The sequence below is a fragment of the Loxodonta africana genome, chromosome 6 (genome assembly GCF_030014295.1).
Source record: "Loxodonta africana isolate mLoxAfr1 chromosome 6, mLoxAfr1.hap2, whole genome shotgun sequence".
NCBI lineage: Eukaryota > Metazoa > Chordata > Mammalia > Proboscidea > Elephantidae > Loxodonta > Loxodonta africana.
The window spans coordinates 94,830,791-94,844,177 of record NC_087347.1 but is presented as its reverse complement, the minus strand read 5'-3'; the positions used below and the strand labels follow the sequence as shown (position 1 = coordinate 94,844,177).

Genomic DNA, 13,387 nt, shown 5'->3' with positions numbered 1-13,387 from the left:
GAGAACTGAAATGTCTATTAAAAAAACATACCTGATTTACCAATCACATATGGGCTTGTACTGTTTATAATGGTCAAAGAAAAAGAGTTCCTTCACCTAATCTAAAAATGGTAAAAACAAGACAAATGCCTGAAATGATACTTGTTTTAAGTTAGAGCTAAGTGGGAACAACACAGTAGGGCAACAGAGAATGCTACTTAATGAAGGAACATGCTACTGATTCAACAAAGTTTATGTCTTAGAATTAGGTTATGGCTATACACAGTGACTATGGAACATTGTGCTCTGAGTCAAGAAATTGAAACAATTGTGTTTGACAACTAGGACAGTTTTTGACAGGACTTAAGATCTATTACTAATTCTGCAAATGTCCAGTATTCTTTTTTAACTTGAGAAACATATTCCCAGATTGTAAGTATTTTAAAAAGGAGCCCTGGTGGCACAGTGGTTAATGTGCTTGGCTATTAACCAGAAGGTTGGTGGTTTGAACCCACTAGCTACTCCATGGGAGAAAAATGTGGCAGTCTGCTTCTGTTAAGATTTACAGCCTTGGAAACCCTATGGGGCAGTTCTATTCTGTCCTATAGGGTCACTGTAAGTCAGAATTGTCGGCCGTAGGGTGTTTTTTGTTTTTGTTTTTTTAAGAATTTTAAATAACCTGATGGTGTTTCTATTTATACTAAATGACATTTTCCTTTTTGTTTTGTTTTTGCCTCCTAGGAGACTGACTGGACATTCTTTCCACATGGGCTATAGCATGGCGATTTTGAATGGCATTGTAGCTGCTCTTACTGTAGCATGGTGTCTCATGTAAACCCACACTGGAGCAATATTGTTGGCAAAACTTAGTCATGATTGTTTTGTAATAACAGAGAATATCATCATTGCCTGCTCAGAGGACTTATAAACCTACTGTTCATAATGGGGTTCATATACGTGTCATAATCATCACTGTTTATGGAGGACCTTTTTCAAGCATGGTTCTGGAACCTAGGCATTGGAAATATCTGAATATTAAGTTTCAAGTACATTCTTAAAAGTGTAAGATGTTTACCTCATCTTTTTACTTTTGTATGTATAATTATTACAACTTGAGGGGAAAATGTAATGGAAATCAAACTTGAAAACTTGAATACAGGACAATGCCTACCTTTCATGTATATAGTCCATTTTTGCTAAGAAATACTGACCTTGCTGTTTAACTGAGATAGAAATATTTCTTATTTATACATTATATTGTGAAAGCAAATAATGCCTACTAATTTGACATTTATAGTAGCTAATTTTAATCTGAATATTTAGTTTTCGATATTCACGTATTCACTAGAAGGTGCATTTATATTTTTTATGGGGCATACTTATGTTTGGGGGATTTTTCTGTACATATTTTCCTACTACAAACTGAATTTATATGTTTTTAAAATTGCTTCATGTAGACAAATGCTATTTTTTTAACTGGTGCAAACTTAATACCCGCTTTTTTTTTTAACAAGTTTTTGTCTTATAAAAAAAACAAAAAAGCACATTGATCTGAGTTTAAAATCAAGCTTATTTCTAAGAAGAAATGACTGAAAAAGATAAATTATTTAAGTCATTAAATTATTGAGAAAGTTGAAGCTGTTCACTCTCTGTTTCCACAATTCCAAATATTTATCCTGGTGTACATATGGTTATTTTAACAGAATTTGTATAATTTTGTTTTTAATAAACATAAACCTGAAGTTTTTATATGTAGAAATGCTTGAACTAGTTTTTTTGTTTAATCTCAAAAATTTAGTTACCAAAGTAGAAAAAGTATTTTGGTACGCGCACACGCACACACACACACACACACACACACACACACACAGTTTTTACACAAATAACACGCACCTTTTACATTTGTTTGCCAACTGTGCTAACCCCCCACAAGGTATTTTCATAAGCGCCATTATACCATTGTTTTTTACATGTCGTTGTAAAAAACATTAGCATAGCATACTTACAGAAATACCTTGTGGGGGAAGTTGCCGTTGGCAAGCAAACATAGAAAGTGCACGTTATTTGCATAAAAATACTGTATATACATACACACATACATGTATGTATATATATGCATGTGTGTGTATATGTAGTTTTATAACTTTTTGACTTAAATGTTCTGTTTTCTTAGTAATTTAGTAATTAAGCCTTAATCCCACATTTTTACTAAGTAACTTTAGTTAGGTGTTTAGAAAATCACCTCAATTTTACAAAGATAGACTTTTTTACATAGCTTTTCCCTGGCCATAGAAAAACTTATATCAGGAAGGCATTGTGTAGCCAAACTGCATACTCAAACTAAATGGGAGAAGGATATGTGCAGTGTGTTCCCCTCTTACCCACTGAGTGTTGGTACTGAGTACGTGATTTAATGAGCTTTCTAAAAAGCCTAACATTTTTTTACTGTTCAAAAATCTTTGGTTAGAAATAACAAATGCTGCTCCAATTTAAGTTAAATTATCTATTAGTTTAGACTAATACACACATATAAAATATCAATCTCACAACTTAAGTATTCCTTAATCCTTAAGAATGGTTCTTACAGTGAATCTGTTTTCACACACAGACACACCGACTCCAAAAGACTCTTCCATTGCAAAATAATAAAATCAATTTTTCTTCTATCAATCCAAGCCCATATTTGGATAGCTTCTTCCAGAGTCTTTGTGTCAAATGACTAAGAAATACAGTAGAACCTCTATATGTACACATAAGATTATCCAAAAACCAAACCCATTGCCATCAAGTTGATTCTGACTCATTGCGAGCCTGTAGGACAGAGTAGAGCTGCCCCTTAGGGTTTCCAAGAAGTGGCTAGTGGATTCAAACTGCTGACCTTTTTGATTAGCAGCCAAGCTCTTAACCACTGTGGCACCAGGGTTCCATAAGATATTTTTTGTTGTTGTTAGATGCCATCAAGTCGGTTCCAATTCATAGTGACCCTATGTACAACAGAACCCTGCACCATCCTCACAATCATTGTTATGCTTGAGCTTATTGTTGAAGCCACTGTGTCAATCCATCTTGTTGAGGGTCTTCCTCTTTTTTGCTGACCCTCTACCATGCATGATGTCCTTCTCCAGGGACTGGTCCCTCCTGATACCATGCCCACAGTGTGTGAGATATAGTCTCGCCATAAGATATTATGGTAACCCTATTTCTTCTGGACTAGCACTCCCCTCCTTTGGGAAATTTCTCCCCTTTCCCCAGTCTAACAGGGTTTTAAACATCAACAATTGTAATTCTATAATTAGAGTAACTAAGGATAGGTACCTAACCGAAGCTGGGCCAATCCTAATTTCTCATCTCATACGTATATTTATATATGAGTCACAATGATTGAAACAAATAGAGGCATGACTCAAGTCAGCCTAGTCTCATAATTTTTCAACTTGAAATTAAGAGAAGATACTATTTGAAGCTGAGAAGATACAAGCCCAGGAGGTACTGGTAGCCATACTTCAAACAAGCTCAGTGGGAAAGAATAACGCTGACATGGACACTGCTAATGACATTCTTGTAATTTTTCAGCCTATGCCGTTCACATTGGCTTTTGTCATTTGCAACAACGGAGTGAAGGTGAGTTTGCCCAGCAGCTGGAATCCAGCTCTATTATGATTCTAACTCAGATGATCTCATCTCTTTATGTGTATAGCCTACAATTTATCTGTGTTGTAATATTCCATTCAGTTACTGGTGAAGGATATGGCAGGTTAAGTGTGCCTGTGGCTAATAATACGTCTCAGCAACCTCAAAAAGTTTTGGAGTAAACTAAAACCAGTTGTTAATCTACATGCTGTTTCATCATGAATTTGTTATTTATGTTCCCAAATTCAATTCTACCATAAGAGTTACCAGAATATTACTCTAGTTATATAAGATATAATGACTCTTTAGTTATATAACTAAATGAGTTTTAAATTTAATGAGTTTTGAATACAGTACTATTACTTAATAATTTAATGTTTTTCAGTTTCCTGGTAGGTAAAATGGTAATAATACTTAACAAAATACTTAGATTTGAACTACAAAGAAAACACTACATGTCAAAATATGTAGGACCTACATAAAGAGAATTTATAACTTTAAAATACATCAGAACATGAGGAAGACTGAAAACAAATGAGCTAAAATGCAAAACAAAAATTAGCAAAAGCATTAGAGTAAACCCATAACGTAAGAAAAATGGAACTAGGAAAGATAAGGGCACACACAATGGAGAACACCGCCACCAAAAATTAGAGACAATAACCAGTAACAAAAGTTGGCACTTTGAAAAGAGACTGACGGTACAACAAGTTTTAAAACAGTTTTTTTTTTCTGTTTTCCCTTTTTTGCCCATTTTATTTCCCATATTTTCAGTTCTTGATTGCAAGCAACAGAAACCATCTAATCTATCTTTAAAAAAAGGAAGTTTTTTGGAAGATAACATCGTGGCTTTCAGAACAGGTGTGTAGGATTCAAAAAAATGCCAGAAGGTCTAGAAGGAGGAAGCACAGGGACTGTTTACCAGCCTGGTTAGAACAATTTAATGAATTCTTGCCATTAGTTCTTACCCTTGCAAGGTCTGCTCAAGGTTCAGAGTCCTTGGAAAGAGTGTCTAGTTGGCTGAGATTATGTCCTGTGCTGTCTTAGTCATCTAGTGCTGCTATAACAGAAAATACCACAAGTGGATGCCTTTAACAAAGAGATTTATTTCTTCACAGTAAAGTAGGCTAAAAGTCCAAATTCAGGGCGTTGGCTCCAGGGGAAGGCTTTCTCTCTCTGTCGGTTCTGGAGAAGGTCTTTGTCCTCGGTCTTCATCTGGTGGAGGAGCTTCTCAGGCACAGGGACCCCAGGTCCAAAGGACACACTCTGCTCCTGGTGCTGCTTTCTTGGGGGTATGAGGTCCCCAACTCTGCTTGCTTCCCTTTTTTCTCTCTTGAGAAATAAAAGGTGGTGTGGGCCACACCCCAGGGAAACTCCCTTTACCTTGGATCAGGGAGGTGACCTGAGTCAGGGTGGTGTTACAATCCCTCCCTAATCCTCTCAACATAAAATTAGAATCACAGAATGGAGGACAACCATACAACACTGGGAATCAAGGCCTAACCAGGTTGATACACACATTTTGGTGGGGGATATAATTCAATCCATGACATGTGCCTACCCCTGTTGACTTCTGTAATTGAAGGCAGCACCTGAAGTTCTCTCACCAAAGATATATATAATGGGGAATTGGAATTCTTTTGCTTGGACGAGTGGTTATTGAGCAACCAAAAAAGAAATATATTCACTACAATTCACTGTTTTGGTTAATTTCCGCGCACATACTCTTCATACTTAAACTTCCAAAAGTGCTCATGCCTAACAACAGTTATCCCTCATATAAGAGAAAATGCAAGTAACCGGTTTTCCAATGGGATACAGTCCTAAAATGCCTGAGTCACTATATCCAATGCCAAGGCCAGGACCTTCAGGTTACATGCATTCTTCTAATTTTGCCACATTCTCCTTTTGATATTCTGCAAAGTAGTCATTTTACTACTTACTAATGCAAAGGTCAGAAATGAGATGGGAAATTTGTTAGAATACGTGGAGTATGTTATACATGATGGAGCAAGAAAGTAGAGGTTATTGCCTTATTTAAGCACTGAGTCATGGCCTTCTTGCTTTTTCAGTGCATTCTTAATTGGACAAGAAATGGTTATACTGTGTTGAGAATTTTTTTGAAAAAGTAATCATGCAAAGAGATGGGTATATGTATGCTGGACAGGCAAAGAAGTTGTATTCTAGTGAATGTCATTTTTTTATTTCTCAGCTCCAAAACTTCTTTCTTTTGAAGGGCAATTCCTTATTATGTGACTGTGGGAGGCAAGGCTCCACACTGTACTACAGAAATCTAAAAGATTAGACTTCTTTTCTTTTTGCTTGTCTCTGATGGCTAGTGTATGTAACCTTGATGCCACCAATTGGGTGTTCCTGCCTGAGTAATTTGTGAATGAATGTGAGAATAACTAAGAGACAGTTTAGAATTCATAGCTTTGTCGTTCAGTGGCAGTGACAGTGGTTTCTAGCAGTGTTCATCAGTGGTTGGGCCAATAATACAATCCTAGCCATACTGTTTTGAAACATAACCTTAGCTGTAATTTCTGCTACTAAGCTTCCAGTGATTTCTGTCACTTTATGAGCCTAGTTCATTGGTCTTTCCTTAAATCTATGAATTACTTTATAGCCTTCTAATAAAATTATTTTCTTCTTAAGCTAGCCAAAATTAGATTCAGATTTTTATAACCCAAGAAGCTGTCATGTATCAACTTTCACCATTACTTCACCAGAAAACTCCCTGAAATAACTTTGTTCCACTATGATTTCTGTCACCTGGACTCGTTTCTTATATTACTAATTAAGAAAATTATCATATACTATCCAGCTTTGTTTTATAATGATTTGTCTTCCTAAAGAGTCTTCTAGATTCCTTTTTATATATACAATACCTAAGCTGAAGCATATACACAGCAGGTGCTGGGTAATTGTTTATGACATTTATTGGACACCTAATCTGTGCATAGAGTTAAAAAGTAATATAAAGAAAAACTAATAATTTTGGAAGAAATAACTTCAGTTCTTGTGCATCTTATAAATACATAAACAGACAACAAGAAAACATACCACAAACACAAACAAGTGTTCCCTATACTGGTACAATACAAAAATTTTTTACAAATACAGAAAAAGTACTAGGAATATATACGTTTTGATTTCCTTTAGGTCTGACCATTAGGAATGCCATCTGACTGTCCAGATAAATGGTGTACAGAAGGGTCAGTCAGAAAATGTACTTTATTCAGCTCTTCGTAAGTCAATACATCAGAACAAGCCTCCACAGTAAAGTGTTTTTCAATACTGAGTTACTGGGATAAACACCTAAATTATATAGGAAACTACAGGTCACTTCTCTGGATAAAGGAGTATCCAGAACTATGAGAAGGTCTGTCAGGGATCAGTGCTTAGAATGATAACATTGTTATTTATAATCTGGAAAATGTGCATAACACTAAACTCATTCAGATACTGGAATCTGGAAAAATTCTACAAGAATATCCCAGAAAGGGACCATGGTTTCAGGGGACATCTAAGTCAATTGACATAATAAAATCTATTTTGAAGAGTGGCGTCTGAGGTCTTAAACGCTAGCAAGCAGCCATCTAAGATGCATCAATGGGTCTCAACCCACCTGGATCAGAGGAGAATGAAAAACACAAAGGACACAAGGTAATTACGAGCCCAAGAGACAGAAAGGGCCACACGATCCAGAGACTACATCATCCTGAGACCAGAAAAACTAGATGGTGCCTGGCTACAACCGATGACTGCCCTGACAGGGAACACAACAGAGAACCCCTGAGGGAGCAGGAGGACAGTGGGATGCAGACCCCAAATTCTCATAAAAAGGCCAGACTTAATGGTCTGACTGAGACTAGAAGGACACAGGTGGTCATGGCCCCCAGACCTTCTGTTGGCCCAGGACAGGAACCATTCCCAAAGCCAACTCTTCAGACATGGATTTAACTGGACAATGGGTTGGAGAGGGATGCTGGTGAGGAGTGAGCTTCTTGGATCAGGTGGACACTGAAGACTATGTTGGCATCTCCTGCCTGGAGGGGAGATGAGAGGGTGGAGGGGGTTAGAAGCTGGCAGAATGGACACGAAAAGAGAGAGTGGAGGGAGGGAGCGGGCTGTCTCATTAGGGGAAGAGTGTGGAGCAAAGTGTTTATGGGTTTTTGTGTGAGAGACTGACTTGTAAACTTTCCCTTAAAGCACAATAGAAATTATTTTTTAAAAAAAATCCCAGAAAGTCCTACAATTGGACAGAAAAATGACAGATGTCCGACAAGATAAATGGGAAAAAATCTAAAATGTGCATGTAAGGGGCCACCTGGAAAATGAAATAAATGGAAATACACACTTTGAACTAAAGTTCTGGCCTCTACTACTCAAGAAAAATAAATGTTTCAAATCCTTGCTAAAAAGATAGATCAAGGAATAGAGTACAACAAGTCTTCAGTATGAAAAGTTTAAGCTTAAGAGTATGTACATTGGTAAAAACAAACCAGACTACTTGAGAGTATGGCCCCCTGACACCCTTTTAGTTCAGTAATGAAGTCACTCCCAAGGTTCATTTTTCAGTCAAAGATTAGACAGGCCCATAAAACAAAATGAGACTAAAGGGGCACACCAGCCCAGGGGCAAGGGCTAGAAGGCAGGAGGGGGCAGGAAAGCTGGTAACAGGGAACCCAAGGTCGAAAAGGGAGAGTTGACAGACACGGGGTTGTTAACCAATGTGATAAAAAAATACGTGTACTAACTTTAATGAGAAAAAAGAGTATGTATGTTGGGGGGAATGAATAGGATTAAAAAAGAATTTCTGTAAATTCCCAATAATTAAGATATTAAAGAACCCTTAGAACTTGTAATCGATGGCAATGGGTTTTTTTTAGAGCTTGTAAATGGCAGTTTTAGAAGGAAAAAAAAAATCCGCACACGTTACAAACTTACGAACTCAGATTTCTACCTAGAGGTAGTAAGATGTATTGTTGTTCCCACTCATGGCAACCCCATGTGACAGAGTAGAACTATCTCATAGGGTTTTCTAGGCTGTAATCTTTACGGGAGCAGATTTCCAGGTCTTCCTTCCACAGAACTGCTGGATGGGTTCGAACCAGCAATCCTTCTGTTAGCAGGCAAGTGCTTTGCTCCACCAGAGCTTGCAGGAAGAGGTTGTTGTTGTAGTTAGGTGCCCTCGAGTTAGTTCCGAGTCATAGCGACTCTATGACAGAGGAGAAACTGACCCATAGGGTTTCCAAGGAGTGGCTGGTGAATTTGAACTGCTGACATTTACGGTTAGCAGCCGAGCTCTTAACCAGTACACCACATGAGCTGAAAGTCTAGATAGCTGTGATAAAAGGTTTATAAAACCATATATGATGAATGCTGCAGTTTTTAAAAGTAGAATGCTTCAGAGATATAATTAATGTTTTGGCAGAAAAAAAAAAAGTTCTGGAAAATAACCAAGAGGTGTTTGTTTGTGTTGGGGGGGGGAGCATTTTTAGTTATGGAAGAGCACTGAACTGATCTTAGCTGCCAACATTTACCCTAACAGCCTTTTCTTTCCAACAAGATTTAGTAACACTGTTCCCTTGTCACCTCCTCCAGTTCTGTACTCCCTGCTCCTTCTCTTCCCAGAAATCAACTTTGTCTTAGACTTGCTTATACGGAATTCACTGCTGAGATGCGCCCATCCTGGACTACATGAGCTCATATTTTCCTTTGCTGTAAAGAAGACGGCAAGACCAGTCACTCAGCAGCTTTGTGTCTGCCCCAGAATGGACCTGAAGATTCAGTTCAGTGTAACATGCCAGGGAAGACATGAATTCCTAAGGGCAGTTCAGTACAAAAAACAAAATCCTGACTTCCCCCAAAACTTTTTGTAGGTGTTGGCTTTGCAGCTGAATTTGTACCCTGTTTCTTTCTTTCTTTTTTTTTTTTCTTTTTAACTACCATCTTAAAATCTGATAGCACAATTCATATGTCAAAAAGATAGGACTTTATATATCTATTTTAGCTAGATACTGAGAAAGTAATTAGTACTCCTGGGTAAGTTATAAGGTTAATTCTTAGTGCTGTATAAATCTAATGAAAATCAGCTTAAGGTCAGTACACTGAATCTAAAAGTATAACGAGACTATAATCTTCCATTTTGCATTAATGCTTACTCTGCTGGATGTTATAAGTTCCTACTGATATAAAATATAGAGTATATGACATTTATTCTACATCAGCTCTTATATAAAATTGTATTTTCAGACTGAGCAAATTTCCTTTCATGTTAATGTTCAGAGGAACAATTAAAGTGAGTCATACTTCTATTTAAATATAGTACAGGCATCCAATATGAAACATTTTATATAATTGATAGAATAAACTGTTTTAAATCAAAAGACCTGCTAGAATGAATCTCTAAAAAGGTTGTTAAAAAACCCTGCTTGATAAGCAAATTGTCATTCATAGCCTAATGACAGGTGTACCTCCACTGATACAAATAATGAATGAGAACCACAGAAGTATATTTTGCAAACTGAAATCTTTAGTAATTCCTATTTTTCTGTTTCCCAGTAAGAACTGAACTTTGGTGGCACAGCAGTTAAGAGCTCCAGTTGCTAACCAAAATGATGGCCCTTCAAATCCACCAGCCACTCCTTGGAAACCCTATGAGGTGGTTCTATGCTGTCCTATAGGTTGCTATGAGTCAGAATCAACTTGATGGCAGTGATGTATGTATATTTTTTTCTAATAGACATATGCATACAAAGAAAATCAAGCAGTTATTCATAGGAAACATCTAGTAAAAGGAATTTTAAATAATTTTAGTAAATTACCGCTACCCCAAGCAAGCATACACTGCAACCCAATAATGAAAATCTTAAGCAACTGGAAATTTCTTAGTATTTAAAAAATAAATCTTAAGGATATAGGTAACATAAAGAATACCTCCACTAAAATGGAATATGAGCAGTGAAGTCAAAGGACAAATTTTTAAAGTATATTATAACAAGGCTATTATTATATTTATATATTTTATATTAAGGATATTTTCTAATACAGAAAGAAGAAAAATGTATAGTAAGTGGCTGATGTTGACAGCATGAAGATGGAGGGATGTAGGTATGCTAAAACTGTAGGTAGCACGTTCTCCTTTCTGGAGACATGTGTTTTATGAACCTTACTTTCCATTAGGCTATATGCATTAAGTGCTTTGACCTGGTAATCCCACTTTTAAGGCTTTATCCTAAATAACCATGTAATATAAAACAGGAAAATCTGTATACACTACAGATACTTTTCATGAGATATAATTTATAAAAATTGATAGGAAATAATGGAAATAACCTAAAAGGCCAATAACCTGATACAGAAACACAGCAGAATATTATACAGCATTTTAAAAATGGTGGTTATGAAGAGGAGTAACATAGATGTTGTTATAATATTAAATGAAAAAACTAGGATATAAATTGTATAAAGCTGAATTTCAACTATGGAAGATAAGTGCACAGAAAGAAAATATTAAGGAAATTCACTGAAATAGTGCCAGATTTTCTCTGAGCAGTTAAATTATAGGTGATGTTAACTTCCTCCTTTACAGATTCCTGCATTTTCTGTAAATATATATATATTTTTTTTAGTTGGAAAAAATATTTTAAACAATAGGAATAGTAACTAGCTATTCATAGTTGTGAGGATTAAATAAGATACTAGATGTGAAATTCTGTAGCACATAATAAGTGTTTCCTTAGAAAGATAATTAAGAGAAAATGTGGATTCCCTAGTTAGCAATCAGGGTTGCTTTAATTATTGTCAGAAAACAGTAACAAAAATAAATCCCTACATATTGCATAGAATCTAATCCTGTAGCTGTAGTTACATCCTCATTCAGGGTTATTCACTGAACAATAGCTTATAATTGGAAAGAGCAGGAAACAACCTAAATGGTTACAACAGGGCAATTGATTCAATAGCTTTTGTTCATCCATGCACTGGAATATTAGACAGCCATTAAGAGGTGGATCTGTAGCACAGTGAAAAAGAAGATGTCTATGATACAATTTTAATTGAAAGCTAAGTGGCAAAACAGAATGTATTACAAAATCTAAGTTGCAAGACAGAATATATCGTACTTTTTTCAAGAACAATAAAAAACAAAAATACATTGTGTGTATGTATGTGTATATATATATAAAATGTATATATATATATAAAGCTCTCATAAAATACTCTTTTAAGAGGCTGAACAAGTGACTGGTAACTGAATCTCTGATCTGAAAATCAGAAAAACATCTCTAGCTAAAGTGCCTGATTGTTTTTAAGATTTTATCTTTTAAAACTGTAAGACACCAGTGATTTATTAAGAATAATAAAGTTGATTCTTTATCTTCTTATCCCAGGGGCCCAGAAGTCTTCTCTGGCTGGGTGATTGTGTAAGGACAGTTTAATGTGCAGCTGCCCTGTGGTAGACCTGTGCTTATCTCCAGGGCCACCTGGAGCCATGGTACTGACCGCTGGCCAACATGGGGATGAAATATGCTAGCTAGTGATCTGTCTTGTAAAGTGCTCTTTGAAGTCGAAAACTCCCCCTGGGGACATTCTGTACCAGGTTGTCTGCATTGTTTATTGAGAATGTGTAGATTGATGGGTTTAATTATTACACTTAGACACGTAGCCTGAGTTTTGCCATATGACCAGTGCAATATAAATGATCCATCAGTAAACTTGAGCCTTAGCTTCCCTGAGATGAAAATATCTCACACTTATCTTGGTGGTTTGTATTCTGAAGATGAAGCACGTCCCGTGTGACTGAGAGAGGACCTGAAATCTGTGCCTGGGTGTTCTGGGTATTCCTAATGTTTTCCTTTGCTTTCCAGCTCCTCCTGCTGTGTATCCTTTGCCTGTTATAAATATTTTGTGAGTATACCTTGTTAGCCCCATGAGACCTTTCAATTTTCTGACCCAGTATAAATTGTTGCAGTTTTTTTTTAATTACTTTTAGGTTTTTAATATCCAGTGAAGTTGCCTTTATTTTGAATCTTTTATGTTTTAGTAGAAAAAGCATTTGATTGTGGATTGTAAGACCTATTGCTAGTCCTGATTGTGCTACATAGTTGCCATGTGATATTCAGCAAGTCGTTGAACCTCAGATTTCTGAGCTAAAAAATAATGCATATAACCCTAGATGGTTTTTGAGGTCCCACAGTATGTCAGCTTGGGTCCTCCGAGAAGCTGATGCCAAGACAGAATTAGAAGTGTAAGAAGTTTATTGGGAGGAAACACCTGGGAAAAGGGTGGGGGCAGGAGGAGACAGGGAGAGTCATCAGACTGAGATGTAATCTATACATGTGAAAGGAGATGGGAAAGGAAGGAGGATTTGGTAATAAAAGCCTCAGACTTTAGCACAACTCTGAAAAGTTTCGCCCAGGCCAATGGAAGTCCCAGAACAAAGACTGCTCGTTAGAGGAGTCCTACGTTGGGCAGGAATGGTCTGGCTTTAGTACCTCTGCTGTGGTCCATCATTGGCTAGGAGCAGCCCAGGAGGAGAGTGGCCTCAGCATGAACACTGTGATGGATTACAAAGGTGCAGCAGTTGGTTATCAGCTAGCTACAAATCTCACAGCAGGTTCTCCTTGAAGGATGATCTGAATGACACAGCTCTAGGACTGCTACACTTCCAAGATCAAACATCCTGAGATAATGACAATTCCTCATTTTCATTCCAGAGAGTCTACTCTTAATTTGAGAGGCCTAGGTTTGGAAAGCTGTGTTGTGTCTCCTG

At 36.8% G+C, this 13,387-nt stretch overlaps 1 protein-coding gene across 2 annotated transcripts in view; it reads left to right on the top strand.

Moving 5' to 3' along the window:
• ARL6IP6 (ADP ribosylation factor like GTPase 6 interacting protein 6) overlaps positions 1 to 13,023 on the top strand; it is a 50,926-nt gene extending 37,903 nt beyond the window's left edge. For both annotated transcript variants that reach the window (XM_003405841.4, XM_023542952.2), the window contains one exon: positions 721 to 13,023. In XM_003405841.4, the coding sequence (XP_003405889.1) occupies positions 721 to 814 (94 nt within the window). In that variant the 3' untranslated portion in view covers positions 815 to 13,023. The remainder of the gene's footprint in view (positions 1 to 720) is intronic.
• The last annotated feature ends 364 nt before the right edge of the window (positions 13,024 to 13,387 follow it).